The 20577-nt window shown below is 41.3% G+C and overlaps 1 protein-coding gene across 2 annotated transcripts; it reads right to left on the minus strand.

Moving 5' to 3' along the window:
* Positions 1–1518: 1518 nt before the first annotated feature.
* rbms1a (RNA binding motif, single stranded interacting protein 1a) lies at positions 1519–19481 on the minus strand. 2 transcript variants are annotated; one of them, XM_080425178.1, is made up of 14 exons: positions 19162–19481; positions 16665–16807; positions 14570–14628; positions 14343–14434; positions 12318–12475; positions 11859–11938; positions 11625–11737; positions 8922–8971; positions 8733–8823; positions 7730–7783; positions 6600–6701; positions 4601–4666; positions 3719–3789; positions 1519–2668 (listed from the first exon to the last, which is right to left on the minus strand). In XM_080425178.1, exons 1-13 carry the CDS (start codon positions 19210–19212, stop codon positions 3721–3723), a joined length of 1128 nt encoding a protein of 375 aa, XP_080281304.1. In that variant the 5' UTR covers positions 19213–19481; the 3' UTR covers positions 1519–2668; positions 3719–3720. The 2 variants fall into 2 exon arrangements, with proteins under 2 accessions (XP_080281304.1, XP_080281303.1); XM_080425177.1 differs by having other exon boundaries at positions 1519–3531.
* Between the last annotated feature and the right edge of the window lie 1096 nt (positions 19482–20577).

Here is a 20577-nt window from a genome sequence, read left to right on the forward strand (position 1 = left end):
CTGTTAGCGTGTGTGGGTGGGTGTTTACTGAAGCTCGATTAATTTCCTCTCCAGTGAGGAGGAGACTGGCCCTGTATAGTGTCCCCTTTCTGTAGTGGTATGGCTGGAATTAATTTGTCTACACATGCATATGTGTGTGTAGGCAAATAATGGGGCATCAATTATGAATGAATATGACTGAAGTGCAAGCCGAAAGAAGGAATTCTGCAGAGTCACAGATGACAAGTCAAAAGAGGGGTGCATTGGTCATAGAGTATATAGTCAAAAGCTTCTCAGTAAAAGGGGAAAAAAAGTTCAGGTTTCCAACAATGCAGCATACAGTTTAGTCTCATACAGGGCATTAATAGTCCCTGTCAAACCAGATTGGTCTGTTTGTAACAATGTCCCTAATATTCAGCAGACAGAAAAGCAAAATGATGCTGATGGATATGTCAAGAAAGCGGCCCTGTCGTAATGGTAATGTATTGTAGTGCTGAGGGAAAACTTTTAAATGTGTGTTTGACTGCCCCATTTGACTGTCACTTACTTTATCCTGAAGCATTATCAAAGAATGCCAGTCATATCAACAATAGTAGTCTGTTGCAGCAGTTTATTCCCTAAAGAACCTACAATTTAAAGTGTTAACATCCTTTTCATTGGCCTATTATAGCAGCACAGACACAGAAATATGCATTTGCTGTACCATCGTAAAATACATGACAAAAGTATTCTACTGAGTCTGTGCCCTCGGTATGACCTTGGCCTCTCTCTCGAGGGACAGTGCCATGTGTCTTCTCAGCTGTGGAGAGTTAAAAGAAAGAAGAAGAAAAGGGGTGGGGACTCTTCAAACCACTAACCATGTTCCTTATGTTCAAAGAATTGATACCCCCACCACATGATTGATGTCTCTGTGTGCACGGGCCATGTATATTTCTGGAGATGGGGATCGGGGTAACAGTGGGTGTGATGACTAATCTTGCATCCGGACCATTTTGATCCTTTTGGCTGGTAAGAGACAGGAGCATGGTGCCTTTACGTCTCTGGCATCAGCTGCACTAAGCCTCTGGGCTTAAGAAGTATAGACCCAGTGTAAAGACTACCACTACAAAGGCTGTATGCTGCAAATAGTGTCAGAAAGGACCAGATTACATCTCGCATGTGTCACTTTTCTCTCGCACTCATCAGATCACATTGCATTATAACTCGAGATGATACACTAGACGATCGTGATAAAACATGACCAAAGTTTGAAAAATAAGTTCTGAATAGACATACAGTAAGCTGGGCAACTTTGACTAACAGCACCCTCTGCTGCTGATAGTAGAGACATTCACATGAGTCAGTGTAGACAAGCCAAGAATTAGGAATAGGGGTTAGCTGGACAACTTTGACTCACAGCACCCTCTACTGCTCATAGATTCAAAGGAGCCAGTGTAGATAACCAACTGACTAACTGGCTGTATGCTAAAAGAAATGTATATAATATCTGGGTCTTTCTTTACTAACGTTGACAGGATCATGTCTGAGATAAACAAGAGATTTGTTTGAGCACTGATTTTATTCAAATGTTTTCAAAGGAAAGAGCAAGGAAAGGATGATGAATCCAGCACAGAGTCAGGTGAGAGTGGCAGGGGGAAATAATCATGGTAACATGTACAATGAATCTTTTTTCTTTCTTTTTTCATTCCTGCTAGACATGGAAATAAAAAACAAACAGAAAACAGTCACATTTATTTCTCTTTTGGCTAAAATTATAAAAGAAATTACGGGTTGCGGGTTTTTTTTTTTTGTCCAAACAAATGCTATCTACCTCCTCATCATCATCAGCCATCAATCAGTACCTTACACATCCACTATAATCAACTAGGATTATATCAAATTCCCAATGTCATTTCTAATGAAATATCACTGTTCTCAAACTACTTCACACATAAATGTCATTTCCATAGACCTACATTGTTATACATGTAGTGAGAGTCAAGCGAGAATAGTTTTTTTTTTTTTCCGTATTAACAAAAGTAATATCGTTGGCATTTATTATTTAATATGCAGTATGACAGAAGTGCCAAAATTCAGATTTGGTCAAAGAAGACATTGCTATAACAACACTGCAACCAAAAAAGAGTGGCAGTTTGTCCATTTCAGGGAAAACAGAGAAGAGGTAAAGGACAGTAGTGTCTCATCTCAGAATCTGCCCCTTAATATTTTGTAGAGTTGGCAGGAGAATGCGCTAAATAAAGGTATCAAATCCTTTTTCTCATCTCCACGACGTTTCAGGAAAACGTCATTTAAAGCAGAAAAGCCAGTTAAGCCCAATGTATACTTCGCTGTATGACAGTGGTGCTCGCGGACAGTCTTACTATATATAATGAAGCATAAATTGGACTTTAGATGTTTGACTTCAGAATCTCTCAAACATTGCATCACAACAAAAAGAAGAAAAAAATGGGTGGGTGGGTGGGTGGTTGGGTGGAAGAAAAGACAAATAAAGTTGAGGCAAAGCGCAAGGATTTCTGCAGACCAAGAAGAGAACTATTTAATGTGGGAGACATCAAAGTCCTAATCAGCCAGCTCCTGAGCGTGGCTTTTATTCTGCGTAGTCCATTGTGGTGAAAGAGGGCTGTACCTGCAAACCCGACCACACCAGCACACACAGAAGAATGAGGTAGATCATTGGTCACACTGACCTCTAGAGAAAAACAAAAACGAAAAGAAAAAAAAATCTCCCAATGAATTTCATTCTGTGTAAAACTTTATGTAATTTAATAAAAGTACAGCTCTTGGTTAATATCACATCTCAAAGTAAAAAAAAATATAACAGGGAAAAAAGATGATGGAATTGCTTTGCTGTGAGCTTGTCACGATTTTATCTTGTGTGTATTGCAGCTGGACTCTAGTTGTCTTTATTGCTACCAGGAAATGAATCAATCAAGCACTCCATGGATTCCTCATGAGTTAACACATATTGTGATCAACCAATTACAATATGATACCTTATCAGCCTACAGTTCCTTTAGATTGGTAGCAGGATGTTTAATGTGGCGTAAAGAAGGCACAATTTCCAATAATAAATTCATTAATTTTCTAAGGATGTTGTCTGTAACAGTTGTCCTATGTAGTAGAAAATTGATTTACTTCATGACAACCGATAAAACCCAAACAAAGCAACATCGAGATTTCAGTGCAAGCAAGCATTTTTTTTATATTTCACAAATAAACTAACTATAAAATCTTTGAAATTTTCCTCAGGGAAAAATATTTAAATCTCATGCAGTTTGAATATCACATCACACATGGGTATCCTATGGCATTTGTTTGAGAATCCTTGGAAAAGACGAAAATGTACACGTTTCTTATCAAAATAAAACTTGTTTTTTCCTTGATTTGCCAGCTGCTTGAGTCCATTTTACATGGTCATAATGTTCCACCATAAAAGTTGAGGCTGTGCAAAGTGTTCATGGGTCTGGTCCAATCAAAGAAGGCCATGACTGCTATCAACGTGATGCCATCAACAATTGCCAACATCCTCCATTACAAGGGGGTAATCAAAGGCTAAAATCAAAAACACAGCAAGGATAAATATCATCAAAAATGTCAATCAATATGTTTCTGCACCAATGTCACCAGGAAAAAACAGTTATTATAATAAAGTGTCCAAAGTTATAATGTCGCTTTATGACATTTTATGAATGTGGAAACATTCAGCAATGGCTGGTGGTAAGTAAAAATACATACGTACGGTTACTTGCTGTGTTGACTATAAGGAGAAGAGTTGTTAGATGAATCCACCTGTTGCTGAGTGCCATTGTCCTGAGGAGGATTGAGATGTTCACAATGAGAAAAAAAAAGAACTTCACAAATTACAATATATTTGATTTGAAAGCTTTAAGAAACCAGGTCCCTAGATAAAACTCATGGGTTTGAGGATGCAAATGTTTGATGGACTGTACACTGTACTGTACACTCTGTACGCCTCAATGTTAAAGAGGTGGTGCCATGGTTTTGCACTTTTTCTGTTTTTCATGTGTGTCTATGAGGTTGATAGAACTTCATTAAGCCCCCTGGTGGTGTTTTTATGGTGTTTTATGTCTTCTCTGACTATTTTGAGTTTCCACCTGGAGGCTGAAACCTTGAGGGTCAAACGTGCCAATAGAGAAACAGCGCTTTAGTGACATAGTAAAAATATACCCTCCCCCTCATTATCATAACACAACAGGTGTGGGCATGAGGAGGAGGAGGGACTAGGACAGGTGGGTGGTGCTAAGGTGGTGGAGGAGGTGCTAAGGTGAGAACCAGGTATACTTAATGAACTGGAGGCGTGTCCACATAAAAACATAATTTTAACAATTTCTGTACACTTTTTTTGAAAAAAATCTTCCTCCTAGTATAACCATAATACCTGATGATTATGTTTTAGGGTGGGGAAAAATCACTGAAAATCATGGCACCCCGTCTTTAATGTAACTGAGAGTGTACAAATGGAACCAACGTTTTGGTTCCATTTGACACACTCAGAGTTACATTAACACTGAGGATTTTACAGTGTATTGATATGTTGATTTTTTCCATGAGCAGGTTTGTCAGTGGGACAGGTTTGAGAGGAAGCTCACGCTATACTTACAGATGCAGTCTGCATATTGTGGTATTGTGGGATGTAGCCTCCTTGCACTTGATTTGCTGCAATGTACTGTAAAAATGAAAAAGAAAAAATACGTTTTTAACAATTTTCAACCTGGCATCCTTATTTTGGGCATGTCAATACAGGCAAAAAAAAAAGTCAAAATCTTTCATCACAAAACAAAACAAAAGAGAAGAAAATAAAAGATCTACAAGCTCACAAGGGGACACTATCACATTGATTGATGTGTGTTTCATTAAATTGTTGATGTTTATCATAGACAATCTCATATACAATCTCACAGTAAGTAGCCTCGATCGCCAGGCTTTTATTGTTTAGTTTTGCTAAAAAATAAAAGCCTGGACCAGCGTGTCGGTGTACCCGGTATAGGAAGTGTTTCATTTCCCCAACCAACCAGAGTGCAGTGGGCGTCGCTCGTAATGTTGTGTTGACGGGGCGGGGGCTGACGGACAGATCGGTGAACCAATGGGATCAGGCGCATTCTCTCCGCGCTGATTTTAAACCCGCCCCTCTATACACGAAAGCAGGCAGGCTAGTGCAGCCTACACAGTAAGTGGTTAATCAGACTAATCGATTTAGTCGATTATAAAAGATCTATTCGCTTTATTTTGTTCGGTTTATTGATTCAATAAGAAAAACTAAACAAAAAGAAAAGTCGGTTATTGGTTCTAAATATCGTTTGATACATTTTTCGGTTATCCCGTTAAAACCGGGAAAGCATCCGTGTCATTTTAGATTTTAGCGATGGCTATTAAAAAATAGCAGATCTACAAGCTCACAGCGCGTCACTTCGTGCCGCGCTGCGAGTTTGTACATCTGCTATTTTTTTAACATTTTTGAAAAATCTTGAAAGTGTGAGAACTACTGATTTAGAATTTAGCATTTGTAGAATCGGCCTCAGGTCTTAATCCATTAAGACCTGGAACGCATCTGTGTCACTTTAGATTTCTTTGGCTATTCAAAAATAGCAGATCTACAAGCTCATAGCGCGGCACCGAGTGCCGCGCTATGAGCTTGTAGATCTGCTATTTTTGAAAAATATTTTAAAAAAAATGTTTAGATTTTTTTTCCAAAAACTGTTAAGGCGGTTATGCGAATATACGCAAAATTCGGACTCGTTCCGAATAATTAAAAGACGCTTTTTTCGCTCCGCGAAACTGGTGTGGAAGCTTGCATTGACTTTATAAGGTTTAAAAAAAAACGTATTATTCGCATGAAAAAAATCGCCCCGGTGTGTAAGGACCTTTAGGATTTAGAATTTTTTAAAGAATCGCCTCAGATCTTAATGGGTTAATGGGTTAATTGCCCAGCCCTACTAGTGACATCACTGGGGTAAAGCTTCCAGTAGAACATCACTGGGGTAAAGCTTCCAGTAGAACATCAGTGGTGCTTCAGAGACGCACAGACAACTGCTCAGTTTTATGGCTGCTAATGGAACATTAACCCCACAACACAACCGATATGTCCTCGCTGTCGGGCTGAAACCTTGCATCTTTAAATTTCATCTTTTTATGTTTTTTTTAATAAATGAATGCTCTATTTTATACAATGTTATATGAATAAAATACAAAATCACAATGTATTGTGAAGTTGTACATCTGAATAAAAAAATTATATAATTATTTGCCTATAATTACATGCCCAAAATGCCAAGATGAAAGTGGTTAAGTCTGTCTGTGGGTTTTCATCAATATTTAATCGATGAAAAGCATTAACGAGAGCTTGTGACAAATAATACATCGGATCAGATCGGAACACAGGTTCCATTTCTTGAAAAGTAACGATTTTGGACATACAAGGTTTTGTGCCTAAGGGACATTAGAGATAATGTCCTTTTTGTGTCTCATTTGAAAATGTCACATGCATTGCCTTTATGGCATTTTCATTTGCTTATTAAGTGATGTTCTAGTGTCATTATGTCTATACATGCTCTCCATTTCTGTGTGTTCGATATGCATGGCGATGCGGCGTATCTCCTCACCGCTCCAGTGTTTCCCAATGACATATGGCTCATCTGCTGAGTAAGTATGCCTGTGGGGTGCAGTGACATGGAGGGATCCACAGAGGGAGACATAACAGCGGCCTGCATTGAAAAGTAGTTCATTTTCAGTTACAGTACATTCAGATAGCGGCTCTACACAAGTGAGCGAGTTACATGCGGAATACAGAAATAGCGGGTTTCAAATTGCCTCCCAGACACATCTCCCTATTAAAAGGAGTTTTATTAATAATTAGCAAGAATATAGCATGGGTTATAATATAATTGGCATTTATTGGCCCACAAAGCATGCAGGACACAACATTTACCAGGGGAAAAAGAATAGGCACGGATAGAAGTTCTGCGTGAATGTCAATATACAACGCAACGTTCATTTATTAGGGTCTTCAGTTGCCATTTACATGCTGGCTTTCCCTTTAATCTCAACACTTCTAAGGAATAGAGCATTTCCTAGGCAAAGGCGGGGGAGGGGAGAATCCAGCACAGACACTTGTTCTACTGGAAACCATCTGTTGGAGGAGTCATACAGCCTCAGAGTCATAAGACTGTCTCTGCCCCAGGCATTTCCTGCTGGACTGCATGAAGGGTGGGGGCGGGGTGGGGGCGTATATCATTTCCATTCTTCCATTTCTGCAGCCTGGCAGCACCCAGGCACAGAATCACATACACACATGCATGCACAGTCGCTCTTTCTCCCTTATTCGTGTGCGCGCGCACGCACACACACGCGCACGCACACACACGTACACACGCACACGCGCACACGCACACGCACACACACACACACACACACACACACACACACACAGGATGGCAGTTTCCCAGAATTCAGCTCTTCTGTGGAAGTTGTTAGTTTAACTTAGTCAGCAGAACAGGCTGATTAAAGTAACATTCTCTGTTCTTAGCTGTGTTAGGCACATTTGCCTTTTCCATACATAGTACGGGGGCAGTGGTTTTCAAAGTGGGGTCTAGGGACTCCTCTGAGGGGTTCCGCAGCCAAATGAGGAGTAGTTTAGTGTCACTATAAGCAATTCAGTTGTAATTGTAATTGAGTTACAATATCAAAAATGTAGGCCCATATGAGTGACCATTCTAACAAAATGGTCTCTTACCGGGTGCTGCATGATATAAGGTTGATGTTGATGTGCCATCCAAGAATTCTGTACCTGAATTAGAGGTGGAGAGAAAGATGGAGACAGAGAGGAAGAGAACGGGGTTCTTCAATGAAAACTTTCACTTAAAGTTACAAACTGCATTCAAATAAAATCCTCTATTATCTCCACAATACTCGCACAGTCACACTCGCACCAAACCTGTGCACATACACACCCACATGTATATACACACAACCTCGAGGGTCCCGACTTTTATACCTTAACATTAACATGTGTCTCCTATTCTGACTGTGTCCACACATTATTTAGTCACATTGCCTGGCATTACAATGCTTTCCCAGTAAACACTTAAATCAGATCTCTCTTTTCCACTCCGAATGCAGACTGCTCCACTCGTCACTTCCTCCATTATATTTAAAGACTCAGGAAACTGCGTTTCACTCGTGCTGTCATCAGACTCATTTTTTGGGGAGCTGACCTTTTCACTTTGGTCTGGTTAGTTTCATGTTATGATCCAAGCTATCTATCACCTTATTACCCAAGGCGCTGCAGACTGCCACTGCCACTATGGACAGACAAATGTTGCCCCCTTACTCACTCACTCACTCACTCATGGACGCTAGGTGAAGGCTTTTCTTTTACTTTTTACATAATTTTATCTCACTATGCAAAGCATCTTGGGAAATATGCATATAATGGGGCGGGTGGGGCATTTACAGGAGTCACAGGATTTGATAGATAACCAGTTTCACTTTAACACCAGAAATGCAAGAATGCAAGTTCCTGACATGTTTCAGCGCAACATAATTTCATTATCCACCATTTTTGCCACACATGTGCTGCGGGTCTGCTGCACTGGCTTTATGCTTGCTATTTTGCGTGCACATAAACAAAAAAAGCACATAGGCCACAGTAGCATGACCAGTGTACATACATAAGCACATCATGTGAGAACAACACAAGCCACTGTGAATCAAGTCCAAGGAGTCTTTGACAGTACCTGGTAGGCAGAGACTGGAGACATGTAGGGACTCATGGTAGACTGTGCAGTCATCATCCTATTGGCCAAAGGATAAGGAGAAGGGTAGAACCTATCCAGCAGAGAGCATTGGAAAAAAGAACAAATGAATGTAAAGTTTGCAGCTGATCTGGAAATCTAATATGTTTAACAGCCCTGTATGCAACGTACCCATTCTGCATAGGTATTGAAGAGGGGTCATAGGTGAGAGTCATTGTGCCCTGAAAGGTACAGAATGCAGAATGTTAAAGTGTATTCACACTGGGCACAACACAATTGTTTTTTGAGTAATGCGATTAAATATGAATCACTCAAGGCCTATTTTATAAATTATCATACAAAGGAGTCGTGTACAAATATCAAAAATAGCTAATAAGTTCAGCTTGTTTTCAAAATATCACAAGATGTGATTCAGGCAACGCTATTATTTGCCTTAACTCAAAACCAGGCCAAATTTGTGAGTTTGCTGCCCTCGAAAGGTTAAATACTATTTAGTATATATTCTATTACTACATGTAACGGCCAGGATTCAAACCCGGTCTCCCGCATGGGAAGGGACACCAAAGCCAAACATCTTATCCACTAGCCTTAGCCGGCGGAGATATTATGCTTTTGGTCTTCAGGCAGAGGCTCTGAGCCACTGCTACACTCACTCCCCCATCGGGAAACCCGATCCGGGTCACGGCAACAATGGAACGCCTGGGATTCGAACCCAGATCACTAAAGGGACACTAAAGCCAAACATCTTATCCACTAGCCTTAGCCGGCGGAGATATTATGCTTTTGGTCTTCAGGCAGAGGCTCTGAGCCACTGCTACACTCACTCCCCCATCGGGAAACCCGATCCGGGTCACGGCAACAATGGAACGCCTGGGATTCGAACCCAGATCACTAAAGGGACACTAAAGCCAAACATCTTATCCACTAGCCTTAGCCGGCGGAGATATTATGCTTTTGGTCTTCAGGCAGAGGCTCTGAGCCACTGCTACACTCACTCCCCCATCGGGAAACCCGATCCGGGTCACGGCAACAATGGAACGCCTGGGATTCGAACCCAGATCACTAAAGGGACACTAAAGCCAAACATCTTATTCACTAGCCTAAAGGGGAATCCTCCATTGGCTAGGGGAATTATCATGCTTTTGGTCTTCAGGTGGAGGCTCTGAGCCACTCTGCAACATATATACAACTAATATATGTGTCACACTCACAGTATGATTGGAAAACCAGTCAGGTTGAAAAAGGTGCACTTGTTTTCACCGACGGAGGCGCGTCGTCTGAAGGGGACTTGAGCCACGAGAGGTACCATGCCGAGCGTTGCAAAGTCACCTTCAGCCGACTCAGCGCCGTCCCGAGTTATGTTCCGATAGGGACAAAATCGTAAATCATCGTCCCCCTTAAGTATCATTCATAGTCGGACGTAAGGAGACGTAACGAGCGCCAGCGCTCCTTGCGTTGTCGTTTTTGTCTCCCCCTCCGTCACTTACGGCTCCAGGATTTCCGTCCGTGCAGTCGACATTCACCGTCAGGCCGACGTACGTTCGTTTGTACGTTGCCTGTAGCGGCCTGTAGTACCAGTGGAGCCCGTTGGCAGTATAAGGAAAAAAAGTTTTCCTCGGGCCCTCTTTCTCCAAAAAAAGACCCACGTTGGTTGGTGGAAGTACTTGAGTAAATGTACTTAGACGTAAAAAGTACTTAGACCCGTCGATCCACGGTCTGTGACAATATATAGCATATATAGCACAGTGCAGTAGGGGTCGAAACTCACGTTTTGTAGACAACCATTGTTTTTGTCTAGTTTGTGGACTAGTTTGTGTCTTTTATTGCGTTGTTTTGGCTAGATGCTACAATGGTAGCTTCATGTTGTTAGCTGCAGCTGGCTGTGTTGCCAGGTTTTGTGAGCGAAATAAGCAACCAGGTCTATGAAAACAAGCCCAAAAGAATCGACTAGGATATAGCAGATCTACAATATATATGTTTGAGAATCACTGGTTTAAATAATAATTGGCCCAAATAAGCAACTACACTTTAGAAACAAGCCCAAATAAAACCGCAACCACCAATACAAAATTGCTTGTTTGTTCACAAGCAACTTTACAGAAAAATAAGCCCAAAGTCGCTTATAGTAAGCAGACATGGCAACATTATAGGTACCGGTACATACTCTCGCGACTGCCATCTGGTGGATGAATAGGTGTATTACGCCTGTACACTTTAAAATAAATAAAATAACCCCTAAATAACGTGAGTGACTATGCATGCGTCCGTAAAGAACGGACGGAATCCCTCACCCCCTGACGCACGTTTTAGACCCATCTAGGGACTATGAACGGGCCTTTAGTCTCTGTACCTCCGAGACGTCATTTCTTTTTTGGACGGGAAGGCCCCGCCCCGCCGCGGGGGAGGTGAACTCAAAGAAAACGAGCATTACTTTTTCAATCTGACTGGTTTATCCAATCATAGTGTAAGATATGCACTATATTTTACCTTCTATAGTATAGAAGGTTAAAAATAGGGCATTGACAACATTGTTAGTGCTTACTCACCAGTACACCTAAAGCTAACACAAATATTATTAATCTTATTAGCTGCAGCTGTGTAGCTTACACCACAGCGTACCAAGGTCAGCCAAGCCTATTTTTACCTGTCTTCCTTTAGAGGGCAGCAAAAGGCAAATTTGGCCAGGTGTTGAGTTACACTTTAAAAAGCTGCCATGACATAGCTACAAACACCAGAAGAACAAAAACTAAACAATCAATTAAATTCCTCTCATAAAAGTGTTTCATAATCTATTATTCCTTCAATACAATATCACACAGGGCAACAGAGGCTGGTGAGAGATTACAAGAGGCACAGTGGCAGAGAGATACATACTAGTCTCAGGTCCCCTTCCCTAGTCCATGTTCGTCCATTGGGAACAAATGGACTGTGAGTGTGTTTCTTCCTCTGGCCATCTGCAAACTTACACAGGAGGGGCTCAGAGGGGGCTGGGACAGAGGAGATGAACGGTTAGAAAGCTTCACGTCATTGTTCCTCACTAATAGTTATCATCAACATCGTTATCTATTGACACAACCAAGTTTAAACAAAGAACGAATGGATTCATACCCAGGGCTCCCGTCGCCGTCTTGATGAATTTCCCATTAAAGTGGGAGATCACGGCATTACACTGCTCTGTTGTGTCCATCCTGAGGGAAGAATCAATAACCCTAGCTAAATCACCTTCAAATATACAAAGAGCCCTAAATCCTTTTACCGGGATTTCAACAGCCAGGTTTATGAATTAAAACGGTCACATGCAGAATTCTCCTTATAGTCATGTTTAACTTAGGTAGAATCTTGGGTTTTATAGCTACCTGGCCAATGGCCATGCAGCTATAAGTGCAAATATTGTTGATCATATTTATATGTTGCTTCTGAGCTCCATAAACGAGAAACCAGAAGAAGCCAAATAAAGTACCAGGACCTGGTATTTTATTTATAAGCAGAATCTGCTGTGTTGTTTGTTTATGTTGTTTGTTTATGACCCAAGGTTAACTTAAAACTAAAACATCTTCTTAAACTCACCTGGCAAAGCCCACGCCTCGGCTGTTGCCGCTGTAGTCTCTGAGGACCCTTGTGGAGACCACCTGGCCGAACGGCATGAGCATGCTCTCCAGTTCCTGCTCATCCACGGAGAGAGGCAGGTTGGAGATGTAGAGGTTTGTGGGGTCCTGTTCCTGCTGCTGCTCAACAAAACAAAGAGGGAAAAGCGACCATGGTAGTGAATGTCATGTACTGTGTGGTGTGGTGTGATGTGCTGCATGTCATGTCTATGAAATTGACCATATTCACATGGTAGCCATTTTGTGCTTACATCCTACTTGGCCATTGGTGGGGCACACCCCACAATATCTAATATTGTTTTGTATTGGTATACATGTCTTTGTTTTTCAATGCCTTTATTGATTTAATTATTCCATAGCCACACCCCCGACCTCTATACCCCTCCACCTCCACCCGCGTACTACCAGCTATGCAGGTTTGTGTGTAACTGTTGACAATTAGGAGAATGGAAACAGGTGCTCCAAGCTGGGCAACTGTAGCCAAGCCTACAGTCACGCACAACACAGACAAGACAAACACTGCCTGCGACTGAACATTTCTTTTTTTTTAATAAAAGATATTCTTTGGTCTCTTTCTACCTTTATTGATAGTAGATAGTGGAGATGGACAGGAAACAGGGAGAGAGGGACAGGGAGTGCCACACAGCAGAGGTCATCGGGAACGGGATTCAAACCCGCAACACGCTGTCAGACTGCATTAGAGCCTATATGTGGTATGCGCCTGGACCGCTAGACCAGCGGGTGTCCCGAGACTGAACATTTCTATTTTTCTTTTTTTCTACTATTCTAAATTGCTGCTTGCAGCCCTCGCAATTTCACGAGGAACTACACATTTCTGGTTGATCTCATTATTCCAGAATTCTGTTTTTGAGATATTCTTTCACGCTTAATTCAAACACTGCACTCAAACACTGGTTCAGCTGCTATGCTACTCCTTCATTAGCTGGTGAATTTGCACCATAGAAACAGGAAAGATAAGATAACCATTTCTCTCATCAAGAATCCATGTTACTAAATCATGATTGGGATGACAGTGAGGCTAACTGGAATTGGAAGAAGGCATCGGATGTAGGCTAAGACAATGAAGGCGTCTTCAATAATTTATTTCTCCAACTCATGCTCCCTCCACCCCTCACCCTCACACACACTCCACTTCCTCTACTGTGGAGTAGATTAAGGCCTGCCCTAAAGCCTGCAGCAGGAGAGTAACGTAGCTTAGCTACCACATCACATGCATGTCCTCCTAGGACTCGCAGCTTGATACCCATCTCTCAAAATTAACCCTTCATCTCGGAAGTTTCTACCGTGCAATACAGGGACACAGTCAGAGCTAGGGAAGGTTATGAGGGAAATGATGACCCAGAGAAATTCTACTATGTACCAGGACACGCTGAAACACAAATCATGCACTCGAGGCCAAAACACAGAATCTCTTATTATCCAAAGAAATCCAAAGAAAGCCATACTTTAATTAATCCCAGTGATATAGCATTATCTAAAATCAGAAGTTGTATGACCAAAGGATTTGATATTGTGCAGATGCTAACATAAATTAGCATGAATGCTAAATGGCTAACAATTCAGCTACCTACAGTACTAATCTGCATTAATCTATGGAGCCAGGCTAGAATGGAGGGATGGTTTGGGGGCAGGGAGCTGCTGGTCCATGTGCTTGTGCTTGTACTGTTGACTGATGGGGTATTTGGCAGAGAGAAATGTGACATCTGGTTTCTGCAGTGAATGTAAATGGGGTCACAGGAAGAACAGCCAGTCAGCTGAGGCCATGTGACTACTTCACTGTCTCTCTCAAACTCACACACACACACGGACACATACAAGCATCAACGAAGCCCAAACCCGCACAAAACAAACAAAACCACACACACACACACACACACACACACACACACACACACACACACACACTGTACATACGTACAAGATACCCATGCATGTGAAAATGAATACGTATGCCAGCATATCTCACCTTGGCCATCTGGGCTTGGATCCCGCTGGTTTTGAGAGCGTGCACGGCCTTCAGAGCTGCGGCTGGGCTGTCAAAGTCCACAAAGCCATAACCTATAATCGGTCAAATAGGAATATTGAAAACATATTTTTTTTAAATAAAAACATCCTTCGATTTGACAGGAACCAAGTAATGTTAAATGTTGTCCTACAACACCATTTACATAAACCTCATCAACTAATACCTACCTTTACATTTGTTGGTCGTCTTATCCAGGATTGCCTTTGCGGACTGGATTTTGCCGTACCTGAGAGCACATGCACATGAAGATTACTATCATGAAATATGTATGACGTACCACGCAAAATATGACATCACAGACCGACCGTTATGTCTAATATACAGTGATGCTGTATATTTAAAGTACATTATGTTATTTTTATGTTATGTTTATTTATTTGGCATGGACATCACAATTACATTGGACGAACCAGATGCATTGCTTAAAGTGTATATAGCACAAGTGCTAGTTTTCGACACCTGTCCACAGAAAGATTTTACAGTAATACTGTTATTTTTGTATGTGCCAATGCCCATGTCTCTACTGTATGTCTCTTTCCATTTTGGAATTCATTTGTGAAAACATGACTGACCAAAAAATTATATTAGCCAAATGACAAATATCACAAAAGTATAAAAGTTAGATTCATGACAGCTAATTAGAATACAGCATTAAAAGTCAAAACAGTAGAAGGAGTAGACATGTTGACAAATCATCGTAGAGACACACTCATGATGCAAGACCTGCATAAAACCAACATGAACTATCCCACAGATTTCTTTATACTAGGACACACACAGACACACACACACACACACACACACACACACAGTAGGCCTGTCACAATTATTACATAATCGTCTGATCGCAATTATTTGAGATAATCTAAATTATTTTGCATAATCGTCATAATGATTTCCATGCTGATTTTTTTTTTTTTTAAATAGCGGAAATAGCAGATCTACAAGCTCACAGCGCAGTGCATTGTGAGCTTGTAGATCGTCTATTTCCACTATTAAAAAAATGGATTATTACATTATTATTAAATATGTCAGTCATTTCTTTGTTACATTATTTGTCATATCTGCCTCGTGCAATTCTTGCTTATGAAGCCTAGAAGATGTAGATTTTTATATGGTCCAATGTTCAATGCCAAAAACACAATTAAATCGTTAATCGCAATTATCTGTATCTGTATCTGTATCTGTATATGACAATCGTCAAGTAAAATGTCGTGACAACCCTACACACACACCATACAGACTAAATGCTTAGCTTCCATCGCCATTCAAGCCTTGTTGCTATGAAAAGCCCTTTCATTTCTGCTTTGTGCTGGCAAACACCATTGGGAAGAGGAACAAAACACAAGCAAACACGACGCAAACAGCTGCTGCTGCTGGTTACATGGTTGAATGACCCTCCCATATGCTTGTAATTCTGAGGATGAGAGAGACGATACAGAACTTCAGAATCCACTGCACTAAGTGGTGGGACTGTAGCCTATACTGTCAAGCATATTCAATGGACCACTTATATCACTAACCTTTTTATAACTTCCTGTTGCTACCCATAACACAGAAATGAATAAATATTTTTTTTAAGATTATGTTTTGCCATTTCAATTTTATTTTGATAGTACAGTGAAGAGAGAGAAACAGGAAAGGTGGGAGAGAGAGGTGGGGCGACATGCAGGATGATTTGAACAGGGGTCAGCTGCGAGGACAATAGCCTTATTATTGATGTGGTATATTGATACTTGATGATCCACCATTGAAAAACCTTTTAGCGTGTCACCAAAGGTGTGCTCTCAAAACATATTATCACTCATCATGTTGTTGTGTGTAGGGATGGGACGATATGAAAATGAAAATGTCACGATTATTGTGTCAAACATCATTGCGATTAACGATGTTATCGCAATTATCAAAATATGCTTAAAACTTAAAATGTCACTGTTGATAACCACTTGAATACCCAGCATCGCTATTCTGGGGAGAACGTTTGCCAAAAATAGCCGATCTACAAGCTCGTAGAAAAAAATCGATTTGGGTAGAGTGAAATAAGAGCGTACCAAATGCGCTCTTTAACAGGTCCGTTTGATCAAGACTAAGTGGTACTGAGTTGACAGCTCAACAAAAGCTAACTCATCCTAGTGTATGACGGAGGACAATTTCACAATAAATTAAAATCTCTGCGATACGATTATTGTGAGTTGTTTTTTTTATCACGATACACGATAATAACGATTATCGTCCCATCCCTAGTTGTGTGTGAATACTCACTGCTGGCACAGTTTGACCAGATCCAGGTCAGTAGTAGCAGGGGGCAGACCACGGATGTACAGGTTTGTTTTACTGAGCTGCTCCCAACCCGTGCTGCTGCTGTTGCTGCTGCTGCTGGGACTGGATGGAGCCATTGGATAGGACTGCACACAGGAAACTGACTGTCAGCAAAGTATTGAAGCTGGATGAAATGACTGAAAACCCTTTTGGGCCAATAATGACGACAGATTTCGTAAAGAATGTCTGAGAATACTGATCTGGCACACACAAAAGACGTTTGACTGGCATTACAACCAGATAAAGTATCCCGAAAAGGAAACTTTCAGTGTCCAGCCCCCTCTCATCATTGCCCTTCTTGACCCAACACAAATTTAATGTACACATCTACACACACACACGCACGCACGCACGCGCACACACACACACACACACACACACACACACACACACACACACACACACACACACACACACACACACACACACACACACACACACACACACGCAAGATTGAACACATTAATATTTCATCACTGGCCTAAAACATTGTGTGAACATCATATGCATAACAGCATAATAAGCAAGTTAACATAAGAGCATAAATGTGTTATCCTATTTAAATGTGTTAACTTATTAAAATGTGTTATGCTATATCTGACAGTATTATATTCTTGAACATGAGCCATGGATACAGATTCACTATGCAATCAAATCTGTCCTGACTCCTGACTACTTGCTTCCTGCTTCAGTATTCATGATTAGAAGTGCGTGCACACACACACACACACACACACACACACACACACACACACACACACACACACACACACACACACACACACACACACACACTCTAATTCGGAACCAAATCATACATCACTCACATGCAAAGCATTTCCTTCCTAACTCATTCAGTGAGTTATTCAGTCATTCAGTGAACCATTGGGTCAACCATACAACAAGAGTATAGCTTCACACCATCTGTCCATTGACCAACCAACAAATTAATGTCAACAATAGCATGTGGCCTAATCTGTCAAAATCTATAACTAACACCAACGCAATGCTAAAGACAAAACTTGGAAGAAATTATTATAGCATAATTTTACCTTGAACTGTGTATGGGTGTTTAAAACAAAAAAAAACATTTTTTTTTAATGTTGGTATCATTTTTTGTGCACTTTTTCCCTGCCAAGAGTCATGTCACCAACTGAGTTGACGTCTGGCCTCAGACACTGCAGGAGTACTGTGTTAGTGAAGCCAGTGAAAGGAAATTACATTGGTACTGTAGGTTACACAGTAGCATCATCATCATCAAAGCAGAATGCACCATTATTACACCAACACCACAACCTCATTGACTTCGGCCCTACAGGCACCACAACAAGCAATTATTTGTGGCTAGATTCAGACTCTGTCTCATGGGTGTGGCAAGGTGAGTTGAATCCTCTCTCTCTCTCCTGGTGTGGCATCCATCCGTAACCAAAGCACAGACAGATCAGGTCAGTCAACGACGGTGGTCCTAACAGTGGATATGTGTGTTTACAGGAGAATGTGACCTCTAAACTGATCCCTTAACATCAGTGGTTCTCAACCTTTTCAGACCCGACCCCCTAAAATAATCTTGAACTATTATCACTTTTTTTTATTATTTGTATTGATTAATTAATTGTCACTTTACTGTCATCTAGGGACCCCCCCACACACCCACATAATCATGTTGGGACCCCCTTCGACCCACGGCATGAGACAGCGTCCCAATGTATCCTAAATGGGAAAAATATCTGTTTTTGCTCTCCAGCAGAATGTATACATCAATACCTAATTAAATAAAGGGTCATAATAACGTTAAATGGTCACGTTTCTCCACGAGAGGTTTTATATGGATGCTTCAGTCCTGCACATTGACTTACTATGGAGCCAGGCTATTAGCTAGCCACAGGATGCACTCGGTTTACTGACCCCGTTATGGAAAACGGATAAAAAAAATCTGCTTCTTGCTCCATTACAACGTGATCCTACTGGCATTTCATCGTTTATAGAATTACAGATGACTTGGGGAAATAAAGTTGCTGCCTGCCTATGGGCCATTATGCCTGAGGCTGAAGAATGGATCATCTTTCTCTCTCCCCAGCCCCATCCGGCCTCCAACGTCATCCTCGGTGTATCCATTCCATTCCCATTTTGACTGTATAAACCGCTGAACAAAAGTGCACAAGGGGGACATTTTAATAAATGGTCACCCCGTTCTCAATCTTATGAGTCATATACCGATGCGATTCGATGCCTCGAAAAGTGTTCATCGTAATTTATTGCCCCTTTTCTCCCCGAGAAGGGCTTACCAATGTCATTTAACGATTACGTTATTGCTTTGTCATAACAATTCGTCGAATATGCTGTTCTTTGGAGTATTTCATCGCGTTACCTCCGGGGAGAAGGTGCGAAAAGTCGACCATATAGTGCTTATTATGTGTGTTTCTTTTTTTTTCAGGCCTACCTGCTTGCGATGGGTGGTCTTCAGCGGGTTGCTTGTGTTTGCAAAGATCATCCTGGAGGTTACAACGAGCTAATGCTATTATTTCCTTCTTATATCCACTATAGCAACACAAGGACCGCTAGAATAGAATCGGAAAAAGGTTAGTTTAAGAGCTTATAGGCCTAAAACATCCGCATATTGGGACAGTATTCGCGAATATAGCCTTGGTGCGTATCTGTCATCTATACAGTCAGATGCATTAAACAGCCCAGCGCTGGATGGACCAAACCCTACGGTCCGGTTCATTGATCTACGACGTCCTGCCGACCGACCGCCCCACAGACCCACCTACCAGCGTTGCCAGGTTGTGCGAGAGAAACACGCAACCGGGTCTATGAAAACGAGCTCAAAAGAAGCCACATGAGTAATTTAAATCTTTTTATATTCATCAGCTATTTGAAAATAGTCAATTGACAAGCTTACAACGCGTCACGGTGTGACGCATTGTGTGCTTGTAGATCTGCTATTTAGAAAAAAGTGAATTATTTTTTGAACATTCTAACAACACAAATATGGTACGGGAGTCCCTGGCACAAAACATTTTCGGATGGGGGTTAGGGACAAATAGTAGTACATACATATTAATATGGGTGTCCTTGACATGTAAATGTTTAAGAACCACTGGTTTAAACAACATTAGGAAACAAGCCCAAATAAGCAACTACACTTTAGAAACAAGGCCAAAAAACCGCAACCCGTAAACTACCAATATTTACAAGCGACTTTACAGAAAAACAAGCCCAAAGTGGCTTATAATAAGCGGACATGGCAACACTGCCCACCTACTACAGACCAAACCATCTTGGCAGCGGCAGGGGTGGAAACGTCTAAATACACGGTGTCGCTGCTCGATAAACGGCCCACTTCCCGTTCCGTTTAGGGGACAAAATCGTCAAAGAATGCGACGATTTTTCGTCCACGGTTCGAGCACACACCATACGTGTTTGTGCTCGCTCTTAGTCCCGCAATCGATTTGTGTACGCACCCCTCTGTTGCCTTTCGGTTGTGTGTTATCGGTCCGCATACCAAGCATTCTTTGCCCCCATCCCCCTCCCCCCTTTTTCAACCCTTCCCCCCATCATCCAGGACACTGACATGTCACAGAATCAGGATGGAAAGAAATAATAAGCAGTGTATAACTGTATAACCATATAAATGTATATCTAATTACATTGCAAATACCATCATTGAGCGACAATGAGCGTTAAAAGTATTTAGTCTTGCTAAGAGAGATTGCCTGCTGTGCCAACCCGAAAAAAATATAGTAAACAGAAAGAGGACTAAGGCCCCATCAGTGGACTGGAGGTCACGACCTATTCTGTCTGTCAATACAAGTTATTCTCATGTAGATACATTCCATTATTTCCCTTGCCTTTT

Source organism: Gymnoscopelus braueri (genome assembly GCF_963280865.1).
Source record: "Gymnoscopelus braueri genome assembly, chromosome: 1".
Classification (NCBI taxonomy): Eukaryota; Metazoa; Chordata; class Actinopteri; order Myctophiformes; family Myctophidae; genus Gymnoscopelus; species Gymnoscopelus braueri.

What these genes read in the sequence shown, in the direction of transcription:
- rbms1a (XM_080425178.1), bottom strand. Translation starts at nt 19,212, where the DNA reads ATGATCTTTGCAAACACAAGCAACCCGCTGAAGACCACCCATCGCAAG. An exon ending in TCCAAGCCCAGATGGCCAAG is followed by an intron (nt 12,476 to 14,342) that starts GTGAGATATGCT and finishes TTTGTTGAGCAG; the next exon opens with CAGCAGGAACAGGACCCCAC. An exon ending in CTTATATCATGCAGCACCCG is followed by an intron (nt 6,702 to 7,729) that starts GTAAGAGACCAT and finishes TTTTCAATGCAG; the next exon opens with GCCGCTGTTATGTCTCCCTC.